We start from the raw sequence: 18550 nt of genomic DNA, 5'->3' as shown, positions 1-18550 counted from the left end.
AACAGATTACTGGGAATTAGTATCTCTGGCCATAGTTCACTGTGTAGTAATGTTTCAAGTAACTTTTACATGATTGAAATTACACAAATGGAAATTTATTTAATGCGTAACATAAGCTAAGCTTATGATATTTGGGGAACATTTTCCTTTTTTTACCTGAGGCTAAATCCAGAGTTTACTATTACAGCAAGAAATTGTTACTAATATTAATTACCATGCTGTGGCATAGATTGTGGTCACATTCTTTCAGTAACTCTTCAAGCTAAGGTTGCCATATTTCAAAATGTGAAAATCCAAACAAAAGTTCCGACATGGGTTGCCATATGTCCAGATTGTCCCAGACATTTCAGTGCTTTCTGCCCAGTTTCTGACTACCATATTCCAGAATTCCAGACACATGGCAACCCTACTTCAAGCAAACTATTTAATTTAGGCTTTGAACTCAAATAAATTGACTTTACGTTGAACTCACATTGACTTCACTTGCACCAGTCTTTTAGATCTGGGGCATCATGGTGCCATCTTGTTGGACTAGTTCTCATTGTTCCTGACTACTGGCCATACTGGCTAAGGCTGGTGGGACCTGGAGTCTGGCAACTTCTAGAGGGCACCACATTCACTAACCCTTACTAGGTAAGGCCCAACAGCTTCTAGCATGAAAACATAGAAATGGTAAGTTCCTGCAGTTTTGTATGTTATTGTTTTTAAAGCTGAGAGCCTGGGCCTCTCGAAGCACAGTCAATTTGCCCCATAAATAAGGCAGAATAAGATTGAATATATTCCTGAAAATATGGAGCACTAAAAAGAGGAGTGTGTTAAATGCAAGAGAACTATAAGCAATGCAGACAAAGCTGTGTGCATCCAAATGGCAGTACAGGATCCATCAAAGAAAACATGGAGCTTTGTGCCTTTTTAGCACCCTGGCTAAAGGCCTATACTTAGAGGTAAGTTTTATTATAGTGGCTATTAGCTAAAACAGAAACAGTTATGTTCAGAGATGATGCATCTGATTGCCAGATGCTGGAACCAAATATCTGGGAAGCCATCTTCATTTTGCACTTTTTATTGGAAATCAACTGTTGGATTATTTGGACCTTGGTTTGATCCAGGTAGGGCATTTTAGATTCTTATGGATGACTGTGACATGACCCAAGAGAGCATGGAGAAAAGTAATTTGATTCAAAGACTGCACTCAGATTCAGCACAAGAATCAACACACTATCAGCTAGATGGCAAAACGGTGAACACAGAATCAGAAAATGGGAAAACGGTTAAGAAAATTCAAATGATGTGGGTGCCTTGAATGAACAAACTAAGTTTTAATTATGACAACATCTGATGCAATTCAGCTATCAGCCTACTTGCAAATTGAGAAGACAATTAGTTTTATGTTGCAGTAGAACAGGGGTGAGGAAACTTATTTCAGCCCAAGAGGCAGATCTGAATTTGGCCAGCCTTTTGGGGGCCACATTCCTGTGGTGGGTGGGGCAAAATAAAAGCTACCAAAAAGGAAACATATGTACAGGATCTTCATTCCCTACCATTGTCAGAAACATACATGTATCAAACATGAAGGCATACGGTTCTCACTCACTTCCCTCAACACTCTCTTATCCACCCTCACTCTATTGCTGCGGTGGGTGGAAATGCCGCCTTTTACTTTTAAGCACCCAATTTATCTCTGTGCACTGTGGAACTTAGCACTAAAATTGGAGATAAGCCCTTAAGGAGCAGGCAGAGGGATCTCTTATCTCCATAAAATGACATGGGGTGATTGGCAGGTGGGCAGGGCTCACTGGGACAGGCTTGGTGGGCTGGTTTGTGGGATACGGTGGGCTATATTTGCCCCAAGGTTCAGAGATTTCCCATTACTGGAGTGAAAGCTCCTGTAATTTCAGTTGAAAAGAGCCTGGAGACTTTATAAAACTTTACCCTGCAGGGCCTAGAATCAACAGTGTAGAAAGCCCATGTGATGTCATGGTTAGTGTGTTGGACTAGGACCTGGGAGACCAAGGTTCAAATCCCCACTCAGCTATGAAGCTTACTGGGTGACCTTGGACCAGTCACTGTCTCTCCACATAACCTACTTCACAGAAAAGTGACCTTGGACAAGTCACTGTCTCTCCACTAATAATAATAATTTATTATTTATACCCCGCCCATCTGGCTGGGCTTCCCCTCACATAACCTACCTCACAGAAAAGGAGAGGGAAGAGCCATTTGCACCAACTTAAGCTCCTTGAAGGAAAAGGTAGTATATAAATGTAAAACAGTAAGAAGCCTTGTGCAGAGGTTCCTTCTGCCTTGACATATCTCCACAGCAAAGAACAGATTTGGTTATACCTTTAAAAAAACCCAAGTGTAAGAATGAATTTCCAGCCTAAACTTGGCCAGAACTGCACTGATGAAAGCAAAGCAATAGGTAGCAGTGGAAGAGCCGCCTTCTCTTAACCTTGGCAACCACTAATGCCTGGTTCAGCGATGCTTCTTCAGCTCAGTATGCCAAAGACTTATCACGGAACAACATCAGATTTGTGAATTGATCACTGAAAGCTGATGGTCTTCTGCTTGCGACAAATTCCTAGCTCCAGAGTCTTTGGGAAATGGCTTGTATGCTGGACACAGGACTACTTTTTCCAAAGGCAGCATTGATGAGAGGACATGCATCTTGAAGGCAGTGCAGCCGGCCTCTTTCCATTATCTAACCAGAACCTCTTTCCATTACCTAACCAGTGATCCTAACCAGAATCAGGCCCCACTGCACTGCCTACTTTGCAGATTTAGAATGCCATCCTGAGCGCTAGGATTATCTGTATCGGTTGCAAGATACATTGTTAGCCAATGGAACAGCTGAAAAGGAAATCCAGTGCCCCAGCAGCCCTGCTCCAGGAAGAACAACAAAAGAATGCTCTGCCCCTTATCCTTCTATGGGCAAATACTAACTGTTATTCAAGGGCCAAGATTACATTGCTTTCTACAGTCATTTTGTGAGGGTCAGCTGAAGTGTTATTCTGCACACAGGAAAAAGAAAATGCACAAAGAAAATCACCAGAGGGAAAGATGTCAGTCAGGTTTTGCTGCATTTTTAAAGAGCTGAGAGAGAAATGGGAGGAAGACTAAGGGTGATGGTTCTGTGTCCTCAGTAGTATGCCCCCAGGAGGACACATGCTTTCTGCAGGAGTTCTTTGTGGTTGACATAAAGCGGGATTCTCTTATCCACAACCTGCCACCGGACGGTCGCCTCCAGATCACAGCCCTGGAGAAACTGCAGAAAGAAACCCCAAAAGGAATATAGGTTACTGTCAGCTTTCTATCAGCCTCTCGCAAGCCACAGTCACAGTTCAAGTGATATGGATAGATTCTCTCAGAACCATCAATATATCTACTAATGGGGGTCTACCGAGTATTAAAAGAACCTGTGGGAAATAGTCAAAACAGGCACTCTTGGGGCCTGCTCCACTTCTTTCTACTTTCTACTTTGTGCTATATATAGCACTGTGCCTGCATCTGATTACACCAAGGTGTGCTGAATATTCCTGATTACAGCCCTCAGGAACTGCAATGCAATATTTTAATTACAGAGTAGTATTAGGTAATTATCTCTCACACACACTCAGACGCATACATGCACACACAGAGAACCACCTCTCCAATATCTGCCCATTCATTTCTTTCTTTTTCTATGCCCTCAGCATCGTCTTTATTAAGCTTCCCAAATATTTCCACTTGGCACCATGCCCATTCTGATGCTTAAGATTCAAGGAGCTGCCCTTTCTCCCTCTTCTTACACAGCAAGATGTCATGCCATGGTTTCTGCAAAACCTGTGGCTTTCATCCCACTACCTCTAGAGGAGAATTTTGTGGCATAAGGGTAATAAGCTGCATTATGGCATGTACCGAATTCATACGCTTCATCTCCACATCATTATGCTCTTCAAAGTGCACGCTAATGGCCACCGTTTCTATCCAGGCATTGTCTGTGTTCCTGGGGTCATCCACGTATCCTTTGTATACCTAGAAGTAGGTGAATGAAGGGTAGATGGAAAAAGAGAAGACATAATGTATGGACTCTTCCTAAAACTGGTGATCGTTATGTTCTAAAGATCTCTCCAAATGATCGAAGTGAAGAGTAGATATTAAAGTAGCTTTTCCAAGGGCATGGTGGCTTTGCTCCTTTATTAAAGAAAATACAAGTCAACCAAAGTGCCCAAGGATGGAAGGTTAGTTACCAGACAGCAATTAGATTTCATCAGACTCCTACAGCTGCAACTACCAATTCAAGCTTACCACTTGTTTCCTACATCTTCTCTTCCGCACCATGTCTCTGTGTCAGCTTTCCATACTGGGCCTTGTAGGGAGGAATCACTGTGTGGATCTCGGGTTAAGGGCTCATGGGAAAGCATGACAGAGTCTACTCTGCTTCAGCACCCCAGCCCACAGATGTGATCTAAGGCAGCAGTTGAGGAGTGTATGACCAGAGGAGTGTCCACAGGAAATTACAAAGTACTGGTGAATTGTCTGGAGCCTGAAACCTCCTCTTCATTTTTAAAACACTATTGATTTAAGACTATGTCATGTGCCCATTTGGTGCATCATACCCCAAAGCCTAATGGAATGTGGTTCCCCACCATCTTCTCATACATTGTTTTGGGAGTGGGGCGAAGAGGTTCACTGATAGTGCCCTTGTTTCTGTAAAGCCCCACTGGTGCTCAAAGTACCTCTGTACCCTGATTCAGCAATTTCTGAAATTGTGGCCAGAATTCCCGTCTTAGGATCCGCTTCAACTTCTGTGGCAAAGCTTCCCCTGGCTCTAAAGATCCCTGGAAGAAAAATCAAAACATTACTTGATGTAAGAAGCAGCTAAAGCTTTCCACATAGTATGTTCCAAGATACTAGGCCAAGAAAGCAGGAGTTTCTATCTGGTTTCCAGCTGGCAAACGTTTCTTGGAATTGCAGGAAAGTATGCCTTTCAAGTGAATGAGTATTACAGTCAAATCTTGGAAACTCAAACAAGAAAGCTAGAACGTCTGGCTTGAACTTTTAAGAACCAATCAGACAAAAGATACACCTAACACAACAATCAGTGGGAGCTCACTGGCACAAGTCTAAGAAAGAAGGTCAGCTTAGCATAGTTTTAGTGCCCTGTTGTTTTGAAAGGCTTTTTACGGTTGGCATTTTCTATGGCAGAACCCCTGGAATGCAACTATGGTTGTTTTAACAGCTCATGTAATTTATCACTCTGACTTTAATAAAACCTTGGCATACACCTCCCTTCTTCAGATATGGGCTAGATGTGAAGAAATATAACTACTTACCCCAGGCAAAGCCCAATGATCCGAAAAGGGAAATTTTACTATTAAGACTTCCAGCATTTTCTTTAAGCTTTTTCTATAAATGGATCCATCCACATTCCTCCTCCAGCTACAAATACCACAGAGAAATATGTTACAGAGTATTATCCCATGGTTTTGAAGACACTTGATACAATGACTTTGAGGCAGCTATGCAGATCTGGATCTGGACCCTGTCTGGATGGAAGACCACATAGGAACCCAACATATGCTGCCTTGAGTTGTGTAATGGAAAAAAGACAGGATATAGCTATCATTCTATGTATACATGCATCTTAAAAAATGATAGTGAGAAGTCTCTGCACCACAGCCTCTGTGATGGACTTCTCTGGTGCCTGTGAAGTGTTCTCGGCTTCAAATACAATTTCTTTGATGTAGTTCCCGTACACAAGGACAAAACACTGCTTTTTGGAAGCAAGAAAGTGTCTTCTGAAGCAAGGAAGCTATCTGCAGCCCACATGACCTGCATCAGTCAGTTTTCAGGCTAGGGACATCCATGTTTCTTTTCCTGGCCTGTTGTTGTCATGGATACAGCACTTACTCCTGCAAAGGCGCTGCATTTATCAGCTAAGGCTCAAAAGTGCTCTGAAAATAGGCAGGGCACTTTACAGTATTAACTTGTGAAAAGCAGGCTGCTTGTGGATGAGTACAAGCCTGAAGTGAGGAAAAAAATGCATCTTGCTCTCTCAAAATAACCTGGTGAAATTGCCCTTGATTGGAACCAAGAACTGAGGAGTAAGAACAGTCTCCTGCCCTTTATTGGAAATCAAAGTATAAATCATGTTAACATTTCATTTATAGCTTATTTTGTGGTTTCTCACAAAGTCCTGAGCACAGATATACCAACTTAGAGTAGAAGATTACACTTACAGGGATGAGAAATAGCACCCTGCTATCTACTCACCGTGTCACAACAGGGTGAAGAGCATGATTTGGTCCAAAGAACCGAAGAATACCTTGGCCCTTCAGGCCTGTCCTTCCCATGGGATTCCTATAAAAATATTAAAAGAACTATGTTGCTGCTGGTGTGATGTGGGCAACATAATGAAGATTCCCACTCTTGTTACCAGACTCACTCACAGTGGCAGGCCGTCCTCAATAAGATAGGTGCCATGGAAGCTCTGTCTGTTGATATCTCCATCCATACTGTTGAAGTTTATCCTTGAAAGATTCTCTAAAGAGCTGAAAGACAGGGGCAAAGCTTTCATCTCCGCAACATGTCGAGTCAATGAAAATCAAACCCAAAGTAGTTTACCAGTACAATGAAATACAATCACTAGAAGATGGGTGGCATAAACAGAGGAAGAAAGAGCAAAAACAGTACAGATACAGTGTGTGTATGTTTCTGACTCTCTGAGGACATACATACTCTTTCAGGAAGTCAGGTGAAGCATTCTCCTGCCTTTCTGCACTGTAGAAGGGAGGGTTGTAGATCTCAAACTCTACCTGTCAGGGGGAAAGGATGTTTTAGACATATCTCAGAGTCTTCCAGAGTAGCACAAATTCACATTTCAAGCATGATCTATTATTAAGAACCCAGAAGCAAGAACTCAAGAGTTCTTCATTTATGACTTTCCTTGTATCTAAATTCCGAAGTGTGTTTTTCTTTGTTTGGCAGCTCTGACAATACTCCCAGAGCTAATGTGCCACATGTTTTGGCTTGTTTTTTCCTGCTCTGTTGTGTTACTGTATGTTAGATATGATTGTTATTCATACTTTTATCTTGTTATGATCTTGTGAGCCACCATGAAAGCTTGTTAGCTTAGGGCAGCATATACAATCTTAATAAACAAGCAAGTGTTTTCTCATGCATGAGCAATGCACCCATGGCAAAAACTGCACACGGGCTCTCTTCAGACCCCCCTTATTGTGCCAAGGGAAGCTGACAATATTGCTACCATCAACTTTCAGTGAAGGTTGAACCCAAAGCCAATTCTGGGGGGGGGGTGTGCGTGCGCGCACATGCACACACACATTCTAATTGAAGTCTATAGGCATCATATATACACTACAAACATCTGTATCACCTCTCCATATACATTTTTTGCCAGTTTAATTGACATGGCTTCTCCTGTGTCAGAACTACAGAATGTGAGAGTATGGCAAATTCTTGCTAGAAATTTCTAACGCCCCTGTCCTCACCGAAGGACAGTTTGCAGGGTTCACTGGGGAGAGGTAGTGGCTATTAAACCATCTTAAGATTGTAATATAGCTCTGCTCTCAGTCATGCACAACCGTGGTCACATATAATGACTTACGGCATCATTCCTTCTTTTTTATATGAAACCATATCTTGCTCCCTAAGATATAAAGCTCCTACCTCCCAAGGCACCTTCTCATCTGGTACAGGAAAGCAGAAAGCAGCGGAGCTGGGATACATGAGGTTCCTGGCGCTCACATGATACATGGTGTCAGAAGATTCTGGGATATCCTCTTCATGGCATTCCTTCATCTCAGGGGCTCTGCTAGGAACTAGGTCAAACAAGATGACTTCTTCACACTCCACATATTCAAACTGTGGATCTCGCCATGCCATGCTTTTGTGTCTCTATATTTTTGGGATTTATTTTATTTCCAGCCAACCAACCACTGCTGGAAGACAGTATTCTGATATACTCTTTTACTCAAAACTGGTTAGACTAAGGCAAATTCTATCACACTCATTGTCTACAATTCTGTTTGTGTAGTCTTTCCTCCTAATGAAACAAGTTTTCCTCGTACTGGTATAATTCAATTAGCAAAAAAAGTTACATTTCAGCATGTTATGTTAAGTGTTTTCCATGTTTTCTCAAACTCAAAAAAGCAAGGAAATTACAGCAGTTAAGGGCCACACCTAACAGATGCATTATTTAGGTAATATGGTATGGTATCCTATTGAGCATCACCACTACCTTGGATCTGGATGGCTGTCAGTGGTAGACTACAGATTTGTCTGTTTACTTAGGGTTGCCATACATCTGGAATTTCCTGGAAATATCCAGAATACTGGACATATGGCAGCCCATGCCAGCAGTGCCGTTTTTGCCGATTACCCATAAAAATAGCTCATTTTGTTTGCTATTTTGCCAAAATGCTCAACAACTTTTCTGTCCAGATCTTCACTGTTTGAAATATGACCGCGCTAGTTTACTAGAACTGACACATGGATAAATAATCAAAATTGCCATGTCCAGGGAAAGTACTGCTCGGTATAGCTCAAACTAAGTTGGGCAATTGGCCCACCTCAGGTCCACTTCTTGTGACACATTTTGCACTCAGGTTCCAAAAACCAAGTAGAAAATACAGTACACACATTTCACTTCTGTTATGAACAATAGCATTTGTGTGTGCATGTATAATTCACAATGTTTCTCTTATAAAATACATGCAGGGGAAGCGGAAGGACAAATATGTCTTGAAAACCTGAAAACAATTCATGCTGTTCCCTCATAGAACTGTTGAGTTGGAAGGGACCACAAGGTTAATCAAGTCCAACCTGCTGCAATGTTGGGAATATTTTGCCCAATGTGGGGCTCCAGACCACAACCCTGAAAGTAAAGAGTCTCATGCTCTACTGACTGAGCTATCCCAGCAGTCGTAAGTGATGAGTACAAAGTAGGTATATACCACAAGTATCAGAATCAAAATTTTATACATATATATAGAGAGAGGGGGGGGGGAACAGTCCTGACTCATATTTGTAGCCAGACATACCAATGGTGGGGACATCTTCTTCTGATCCAAACCCACTGCTTGACAGTGAGTGAACCACCCACCGCAGTGCCTTTGAAAACTGGAACATCTAAAAAGAAGAAGCCCATCAAACTTGTTAAGGCCTGCACTCATCAACCAGCACCTCTGTCCAGAAAGGGGGGTAGGGAGGGAGAAGATAAGTCTGTTGAGTGAGTCTAGGTCCCCAAAAAGGAACCTGGGAATGATATTTTCTCCAATTTTGGTCCAGGAAACACATTGTTCTTACTGGTGAATCATTCATGGATCTCCTTTCTTCCCTAGAGAACATCCTCTCCACTTAGATAAGGTTAATCATGTAGGTGAGCAGACAATTGGCCACATTTCCTCTGGCTAGTTAATGGCAGAAAGAAGCTGGCACTTAAGAGACTCCTCTGTATGGAAACCTCTGTAATGCAGTGAAATAATGTGGCTGACACAAGATAGGGCACCTGATCTTATTTTCTTCCCACCCTTTCCACTTTCCTGACATTGACTGACAAGCTTCAGTTCACCCCATCCTCCTCATGAGCCTTCAGTATTCTCCACGTGGGGAAGCCTTAAAAGTCACCCCTCACCTGCTCTTCCAGATACGCCAACTTCTGCTCCACCAGGCCTGTCCTTTTCACCCGATCGAGGTCCAGCATTTCTACCAGCGTATCCATTCTTGGGGGAACAAAATCAGTGTTAAGTGAGAGGTGCAGGCAGTATCCTATGGACAGCCACTGAGTCCTCAAAACTTGCCATTTAGGTGTATCATTTATAGCTCCAATGAATGAGTAAGGATGTTTTTCTATGACTGTCCATGGGGATCACCTCTAAAATGGAGTCTGGGCTTATGACACTAATTTCCACAGTTAAGTGGTATTCTAAGTCATGATGAACAAATAACAGTAGGATAGGGTAGGGCAAGGGTGAGGACTTCTGGCAGCTGCAAGGCCTTAAGAGCAGTATGCATGAGTGACGTGCTAGCTGCACCAGGTTCTTTTGAGTTGTACCCATGAGCAGCATACCCAGTTGGTCTGGCATTGGTGACTACTTAGCATGGCAAGGATACGTCACCTTTCTGCAGTGTCACTGATCTTCTGTTCAGTGTTCTGCTTCTGTTGAGACTGTTGAAGCTGCAGGTAGTTTTCCTTCATGTACATCTCCCAGGACAAGAGAGCTGCTTCTTCATTCTTCTCAAGCTTCTCTTCTGCAGATCAATCAAACAGAAGAAGCAATGTAATGTACACAGTTCCCAGTTATGGAAGAGGAGAGACAGATTGGCCACCCCTTGAATCCAATGTATAAAACAATATTCCTTTCTCTAATAAGATTAAAGCTGTTAATGTAGACATTCCCGTTGTTGCCTTTAAACATTCTGTGTCACCCTCACATGTTGTGCATACCATAATGTCATAGGAGTAGGAATTACATGAAGAAAGGCACAGAGGAGACTGAGGTACCAGCCAGCCAAGCAACATTGCTGCTGTTTTCCAGGGTCCACTAAGAGAACCAATGGCTCTGGTGTCCCCCGTTATAGCACATGCTTCAATCTCCTCCCTTCCAGTATTGATGAATGTCACAGATCATCATAAAAATGGTCAGCAGTGATGGAGGGGGTACCCTCATATCATAACTCCAGTCAAGCTGACCCTGCAACACCCACTCTGCAAGGCCCTACCCAGCAGAGCTTCTTACTGAGTTGCTTATGCCGTGTGGCTGGCTTCCGGAGAATGACCCGCTTGATGAAGAGCTGAAGGTGGTTGAGAAGAATGAAGGGTGGTGGAGCAGGGGGCCTGCCATGGTACTCCTCAATCAGGTCATGGCGCTGAAACTTCCAGATTTGATCGGTGTGCTCCTGCACCTGCTGGAATGTGTAGCTGGGAGAAAAGAATACAAGAGTTAGCTCTGCCACTCTGTGGTTGTAATTTAAATACAGTGGTACCTCGGGTTAAGAACTTAATTCACTCCGGAGGTCCGTTCTTAACCTGAAACTGTTCTTAACCTGAGATACCACTTTAACTAATGGGGCCTCCCACTGCTGTTGCACTGCCAATGTGTGATTTCTATTCTCATCCTGAAGCAAAGTTCTTAACCTGAGGTACTATTTCTAGGCTAGTGGAGTCTGTAATCTGAAGCGTCTGTAACCCGAGGTACCACCATACATATAGAGTGGGGTGGTCCTCTCCTAAACATCCCATAAGTAGTGATGGAGGGGCAAAGTTTTGCAGAAGCACATCTCCATTCTGAATAGTGGAGGCATCTTGCAGAACCGCCTGCTACTATCCATTAATACTACCTCTGCTTAGCTGCTCAAGTGATGTCCTGAACTGGCCCATGCAACCTCTAGTTGGGTTCTGTGCATGTTGCAATTTGGCAACCTGGGCTTGATGTAAATCACAAGAAGCTTAGTTGATCAAAGGGCAGTGACCATGACAGGCTTTCTAGGCCTGTCAGTCTCATTGTTGTTAGAAATGAACTAAAGGGAAAGAAATGATAGAAGTTAGTGCTGAATGTAGAACTCACTTAAACATTGCAATGAGAAGATTGAGGAGAAGGATGTTGGTGAAGAGCAGGTACAGGCAGAGCAAGATGACAGTCAGCCACTCAGGGAAGATGGGCTGTTGGTTTGTCTCATTGTTTTCCGGGCACTTGGGCTTGTATGGGTCAGTACCATTTGGGCTGCACTGATCCGGGTTGAAGTTCACTCCTGCCATAAAACACAATGAACCTCAAAAGTGCTGAGCTGTTCCTGGAACAGGAAGTCCTCATCCTATTTTCTTGCCTGCTGAGAGTAATCTGAAATGCCATATCTATAACACAGAATGACAGACGTCAAGCTCTGTTTAGAGTTTAGAAAACAAAGTTTTTCGAAGGTATGGAATGAATGACTCAGTCCTTTACTGACTGATATGAAAGCAGGAGCTAATCTGAGAGGAGATTCACATAATCACACACGTTTCTTCCTCCCTCTGAGAAATGTTATTAAAGATGTGCTGCCAGTGAATTGCTGCCAGAGACATGTCACAGGAGCACATCTCCTGGGGACCCTGTATTTGCTTGAAGTGCTATTTATAGCAGCAGCCTAAGAACAAGGGCTGAGAAACCCAGTGATGTAGCTGCCTTGGGACTAAGAAGCAAATATTGGTGCATATACTTCAGATGATACTTAATCAAACCAGAACTTACGTAACACAAGAGGCACCATTGGGATAATTTTATCACACGTACAAGGTCAGCAACACATGATAACAGCATGATGGTTGCTTATGCCAGAGCAGTCTCAATCAAAAGCATATTAGGTAGCCATATTTTTCTAAAAAGCTTGATTATCACATGCTTACTTAGTTAACGATTGCTTGCACCATTGCTTCATATTTACTGTTTTTTATACAGTGCCCCTATGTAAGGTCAGGTCTGGCCTTTTTGGAATACAGTCGGCCCACAACTTACACGTTCCTGGGATTATGCCTAAAGCCAAATTTTGTATAGTCAAAACACATTGGGTTTGATGGCAGGTGGGGTTGCCAAAGTCTTTTTTCCCAGATGCTCGCCCCCTTTCAATTTTGGGGGGATTATTTTTTGCCAAACATATAAGTTATGAGCTTACTGTATACAGGCATCCTCCTACTTACATGGGGGTTACATTCTACACCCCACATGCATAAGCAAAAATTGTGTAAGTGGGGAGCATCCTCCAAAAAGGCTCTAAACTCGTTTTTTCCTGCTCTTCTGCTCTCTCTCCACACAACTCTTCAACCAGAGTTGAAGCTCCGAGGGTGGCTGGAGGCTGCACAGAAAAGCAGCAGCTGCTGCTGCCCTAACCTGTGTTTCAGCTGTTAAGTGGGGACTCTGAGCAGTCTAGACAAAGCCTCGCTGCATCTCAGATCTCTTTGGGACTTCCTACGCCCTCACTGAAGTCCTCTTCAGGCTCCAAAGAGAGTCTCCTTGTGAGCCAAGAGGACTCTCCCGCTGTCTACTGCCATTTCCTGGTTTGAATCTATTTCCCACCACCATGCAAATATTGGGTCGCATGCAAGTGGGGGTGGGCTGTCTGAACTATTAGTGGTGAAGTGAGGCATTCAAACAAATTGTCCCTTGCTAGTCCACAGTATGCAATGATTCTGTATTCTGTACCATCGATATAGGAAGGGATCTGTCCAAATATTGTCAAATAAGAATGGTAAACAACGCCTCGGAAGATCCAGTCCACACGCTTCTCATTGTGGATCAAGATGGCTTGCTTGGCGACTCCAAAGGACACAACCCAAACAGCCAAGAGGAAGAGGAAGAAAAAGACATCCTTCATCTGTAAGCCCACAAAACAAAGCAGAAATTTATTTCTTTTGCCATGGAAACAATTGTTGCCCCAGGGCGTATTTAATTCTGGCACCCTCATCATAAAAGGAATGCCAGAGACTATGCAGTCACCATGGTGCCTATCAGTAGAAACAACTTACCATCCTCTTCACTATGATGATCTTGGGACCTAGAGTTTTACTGACTGTGAATATGTGCATCAAACGCAGGCAAAAAATAATAAAAGCCAGAGACAGAATGATCCTTCCAGGATATAAAGTGGCTGGAATCCATCTTAGCACAGGGGAAAGAAACAAAAACACACTTATTGAGATAGCAAGAGGAAATATCAGAAAGACATTCCCAAATATCACTATACCCAGACACAAGGAAGCAAGGAGGCTTAATTACCAAAGGACCCATATATCTCTGCACTAGTGTCTAACCTGCTGCAGCAAACAACTGTCATTCAAATAAACAAAGGGGATTGCGCATATGCTCCTGCTACAACTATTTCCTAAGGCATACCTAGCACAGCAGCCAAAAGATGAAAAATACCCATAGAAATAGAAGAGGCTTAGAGGCTTAGAGGGAACTGGGTTGGGAGTTTCAGGAGTGAGATTAGATCTCCAACCAGGAAAAGAGCAGCAAGTGATGCCAAATGCTCAACAATTCCAGTCCTGCCAATTCATGAAAGAGCCAGTTAAAGGGAACTGTGGCATAGCAGGCAGCAGCTTTGCATACATAAATGTACTTATTTTTCTAGACCATTCTTCTGAGATGTCAGAGCTGCTTCCTAAAAATGATCAGTGAGGATGACTGTCATATCTTCCACAACCAGGGCGCTGCCACTAGGGCGGCCCTATTCTGCATCATAGCAAGATGGATAAAGCCATCAGCATGATCAGAAGAAGAGTCTTCCCTGCATAACACAGGGCCTGATTTGAGAGGTATGGGGAGAGATTGTCTTTCAAGAGTTTGGGCCCTTAGTCATTTAGGGTTTTATATGCTAATATCAACATGTTGAATTTAGCATTTAGATTTTAACCCCCCCCCCTCATTTTCCAAACATGCCTTGTTCTCTTCCCTTTCCAGCTAGCTGGAATCATTGCATATTAACTCACCTGCAGCTTAGCCCAGCTATAAAGATTAGGATGGCACACACATCTAATTTATTCCAGAAATCGTTGAGGTACAAGGAAGCCATTTTCACTAAGCCAAACCCATCTGGGTCATAAAAAAGCTAAAGGAAGAGAAATGATTTTACTAACCATAGTTTATTGGATCAAAAAAGCATTGCGCCAAGGCACTATTCCCTTCTCTTTTGCATATGAACCAGAAAATTGGGACTTGCTCTCTAATTACAAACCACGATATCAAATGCAACTTCCCCACAGCAGTTTTCTTGGAGGTTGATTCCAAAAGCTGAGTAACGTTCTCATTTCTCACATGTAAAACAATAATATCAAAAGGACCAGAAGACTAAGGAGGGAGGGAGGGAGGAATCTCAGGCCCAGAGAACAAATATGGCCATCAAGGTTTCTATAATTGGCCACTGAGATTCTCCATGCCATGCCTCGTCCCCAGGCTACATTCCTCACTGTCTCTGCCTAGCACTCTTCATGAGTGCTTTTGCATAGCTGAAATATATTCTTGAACTGTGATGATGATGCTTCTCTTGCTATCCTGGATGAAGAGAGTTGTGGTGTGTTTATCTGTAGAAATCCCTGACTTTTGCATTGCTAGACTATAGTAAAGTCAAAGTGTACAAAGGTAGCATCTATTGCTCTATCCACTTTTGTCCCCAGTCATGCCCTGGCCTCACTCACTATTCAGCACTGTCACATTGTGGCCACCAGAAGGTTACCTATGAGGGTATGTGACCCTTTGGGCTGGAAAAAGTTCCCCACGCATAGCCTGTGGGAACAGGCACTTGAGAGCACTGTTTCTGAACTGCATTGTCACGGCAGCCTTTGCACAGCCAATACCTGCCGTGTCTCCTCGCACACCAAGGAGAAGAGCCAGAAATAGATGACATACTCCCGCCAGGATGGAGTTGGCTGGAAATCTATCATCAACACATAGGCAAAGAGCCAAAGGAAGGTGAAGTAGGAAAGGATATTGAGGTGGAAGATGACGACAGGAGCTGTAAAGAAGGCTCGGAAGCGGTTCAGGCAAGTCATAGGCTGTAGCCTCTTCTCTCTGTGAAAAGTAAGAAAGGAGGAGGAGGAGGAGATACTAGAGAATTGTAAGAGTGGACTGGTCATAGCTGCTACCATGCAGTCCAAAAACGTGAGAACTAAATCTCTATGCCAGAGAGTGGTGCAGTCAAGCCCTGACAAGTACCTGAATGTGATGAGGCCAGTGTAGAGAAGGGGGAAGAACAGCATACACATGATGACCCGACATATCCCATTATCGACACTCAGCTTGCCCCACCAAACTTTGGTTAAGAAAGCCTAGAAAGAAGAACAAGGTGCAATGAAGGTTGAGGTCTGTTTTCCTGGGTAAGGTCAAGAACAGAAGGTGAAAGATGGGACATACTTGGGGACCAGTTTGCAGTGAGGACAGCAGGCAACATTCTCTGCTGAAAGTCTGTAGGCTTTATGCCAAAAATAGAGGACAAATGCTAAATAGCATAACTGTGACTGTGGTAAAAAAATATGCCAGAAATTTGTGTGGTTTGAACTTGGCAAAGGAAACAAAAGAGGGTGATAGGGCTTGTCACATGCTCTGGCAAAATGAAAGTGGCCATCATGTGTGGATCTCAGGACCCAGAAGGATCCACACAAGCATGAGCTGTGTCGTTAGCTGAGTCAGAATCACTGGCAGTACAAGGAATCCCACCTATCAGGAAAATTTAGACCACACAATAACTGTAGGCCTTGACTTAACCTCTGTGCCCCCATATCACACACTGATACCACATATGCAACCTAGAATGAATAGTGTTTCCACAGTAGCTCCCCCCCCCCCCCACAGTCAACACCATTCTTCCTGTTGCATTTGGTTAGCCACTCTGAAAACAGAATGCAGGACTAGTAGGCCTTTGGTCTCATACAGTGGGGCTGTTCTTATGTTCATTCACTCACTCATTTGTTTCTGAAAACCCAGATGATATTTCTCTTATTTTTTTAGATGTGAACTAATGTAGTCCTGGTGGTATTGCTTTACAATTTTCCATCATTACTTGTTCTAAAAGGCCTGCTCTTTGCTGTAGAGTATCTGCAGTATTTCTGCAGTTCAAACCCTGAGTGTTCACCCTCAATGGAGCAGCAGGAACTGCAACACAGGAATTCTTAAAGGGGCAGCCAAAGTTTCCCAGTAGCTAAATGGAACTCTACTTAGAGAAGGGTGACCTTTTCTGTCAATGGAGCATCCGCAACAATGGCCATGCATAGTGAGGTGTGAAGTTTCTCAGGCAGTAGTAGAAACAGAGATGGTTACTTTAATTAAAGGGTGGAAATTGGGTGATGTTTCCCCAACAGTGGTCTCTCTTCTAAGTATTTCAGTTAATCCATTCTGTTGGGGCTACATATTGCACAGTTAGCTGTAAATCAGATTAACATTACTATTTAAGCAACAAAGTTTTGTCAGTAAGAACTCCAACCTGGATGCCCCCATAAGACACAAATTTCATATTTTTGGCCTCCAGGGCTAGTTGTAAGCAGGTGGTCTTCCCCCAAGCATCAGATATGCGGATCAACAGTTTTTGGGCTCTTTCTTCATCCTTCCGGTAACATTCAGTGAAGACACCTAGAAGAGTAACCGGGATTAGAGATTCTTATTATTTCTTTTGTATTTCTCTCCCACAGGTTCTCTGAGAAGCACTTCCACCTCGAACAAGCCTGTGAGGTAGCTTAGCCTGAGGATTACTGAGCTGCTATGTAACAAACTTAACAGCCAAGACTGTGAAAGCCACAATAGTGTAGCGGATACTGAATTGACCCCAGGACTGGAGAGGCCTGGTTTCCAATCCCTACTCAGGCATGAAGCTCTCTGGGTGACCTTGGACAGCCACTGTGGTCCTAGACTGAGGGGTTTTCCACCAGCCCTGCCACTATCCCTGCTTTTACCACTGAATCAAAGCAAATGTCAGTCCACAGAAAACCCCAACTGACATTTGCTCTGATTCAGCAGTAAAGAGCGAGTTTCCCTGAGGGAAAAGCGGTGGGGTGAGAGGAAGTGTGGGCAAGCCCTGTGCCTCTCAGCCTTATCACAGGTCACAGGTGAGCATCATGTGCATTGCAGGGACATAATAAGCAATAGTACCAGTATAATGACACTGCATTTCTAGTCACAGAAACAGAGACTACAACTATGTGTGTGGCTCAGGAAAGAGCTCAGGAAGTAGGCTATGTGTTGGGGGGGGGCTCTAAAAGCAACTTAATTAGAGAACAGACATAGTTGTAGTATAGCTTCTTGATCCCTGTGTTCACCTGTTGTTGGGATCATTGCTTACAGAGCATTTACATACAAAACACCCATGTTTCAGAATGAACTGAATTTATAGGATCTGTGTAGTTGTACTGAGGGATCTAGCCTTTCATGAGATAACGCCATGGTGGTCTGTAGTGTGAGCAGGGGAGACAGAGTAGGTATCACAGGAAAGCATCCAGTAAGTTGGAGGACTTAACATGCCCTGATCAGAGGCCTACCAGCCCAGACTCACCAATGGCTCGGTATTCATACTCCTCTGCCAGGTTCAGCATTTCCTCTGTGCTGTCAGTGTCATCTTCCTCCTTGGATAGCTCCTTCAGTATCTTGCTGCAAGCCAAAGCTGCTGCAGTGCAGTCCTGGCTCTGAAGCAAAAGGACTCAGGTTAGCAAAAACATGATACTTCTGGGTCCCAGGTTGACCGTGTAACCTTCAGGAGTCCTCTCTTTTGGAAGTGAGCTTGCTGCTCTCTCAGCCCTTCCCACTCCTAGTCTGTGGACGTCTTTGTCATTCCCAGCTTCTCACTGACTTCTCACTAGCAAACCTGTGACTGGCTTGGACTGCTTCAAACTCCAAGCAGATACTCACAGGAGTAACAGCATCTTTGCAAAAAAATAAAAAAACCCTGTACATTAGAAATCCAGGATAATCTTCTATGTGGAGAATATCTTTCATTTTTTTTAATGGAAGAGCATTTTGCCGTGTGCAGCCTCAACTGGTGCAACCCAGATTCAAATTTATCACCTAAGTGAGAACTAGGCCCAAGGCCT

The 18550-nt window shown here is 43.5% G+C and overlaps 1 protein-coding gene across 6 annotated transcripts in view; it reads right to left on the bottom strand.

The window, feature by feature from the left end:
* Positions 1–3061: 3061 nt before the first annotated feature.
* Positions 3062–18550, bottom strand: part of TRPM2 (transient receptor potential cation channel subfamily M member 2) — a 40028-nt gene continuing 24539 nt past the window's right edge. For 5 of the 6 annotated variants that reach the window (XM_081910298.1, XM_081910297.1, XM_081910299.1 and 2 more), the window contains 19 exons: positions 18016–18145; positions 16954–17099; positions 15332–15802; positions 14468–14586; positions 13505–13637; positions 13182–13353; positions 11571–11754; positions 10743–10924; positions 10122–10254; positions 9638–9725; positions 9045–9132; positions 7672–7823; positions 6721–6797; positions 6432–6533; positions 6256–6342; positions 5316–5421; positions 4719–4820; positions 3898–4014; positions 3062–3265 (listed from right to left, as the gene is read on the bottom strand). In XM_081910298.1, the coding sequence (XP_081766424.1) occupies positions 3140–3265; positions 3898–4014; positions 4719–4820; positions 5316–5421; positions 6256–6342; positions 6432–6533; positions 6721–6797; positions 7672–7823; positions 9045–9132; positions 9638–9725; positions 10122–10254; positions 10743–10924; positions 11571–11754; positions 13182–13353; positions 13505–13637; positions 14468–14586; positions 15332–15802; positions 16954–17099; positions 18016–18145 (2715 nt within the window). In that variant the 3' untranslated portion in view covers positions 3062–3139. The remainder of the gene's footprint in view (positions 3266–3897; positions 4015–4718; positions 4821–5315; positions 5422–6255; positions 6343–6431; positions 6534–6720; positions 6798–7671; positions 7824–9044; positions 9133–9637; positions 9726–10121; positions 10255–10742; positions 10925–11570; positions 11755–13181; positions 13354–13504; positions 13638–14467; positions 14587–15331; positions 15803–16953; positions 17100–18015; positions 18146–18550) is intronic. The other variant, XM_081910302.1, reaches the window with a different exon arrangement.

This window comes from Podarcis melisellensis, assembly GCF_964234715.1.
Source record: "Podarcis melisellensis genome assembly, chromosome: 5".
NCBI lineage: Eukaryota > Metazoa > Chordata > Lepidosauria > Squamata > Lacertidae > Podarcis > Podarcis melisellensis.
This window is presented reverse-complemented; position numbering and strand designations above follow the sequence as displayed.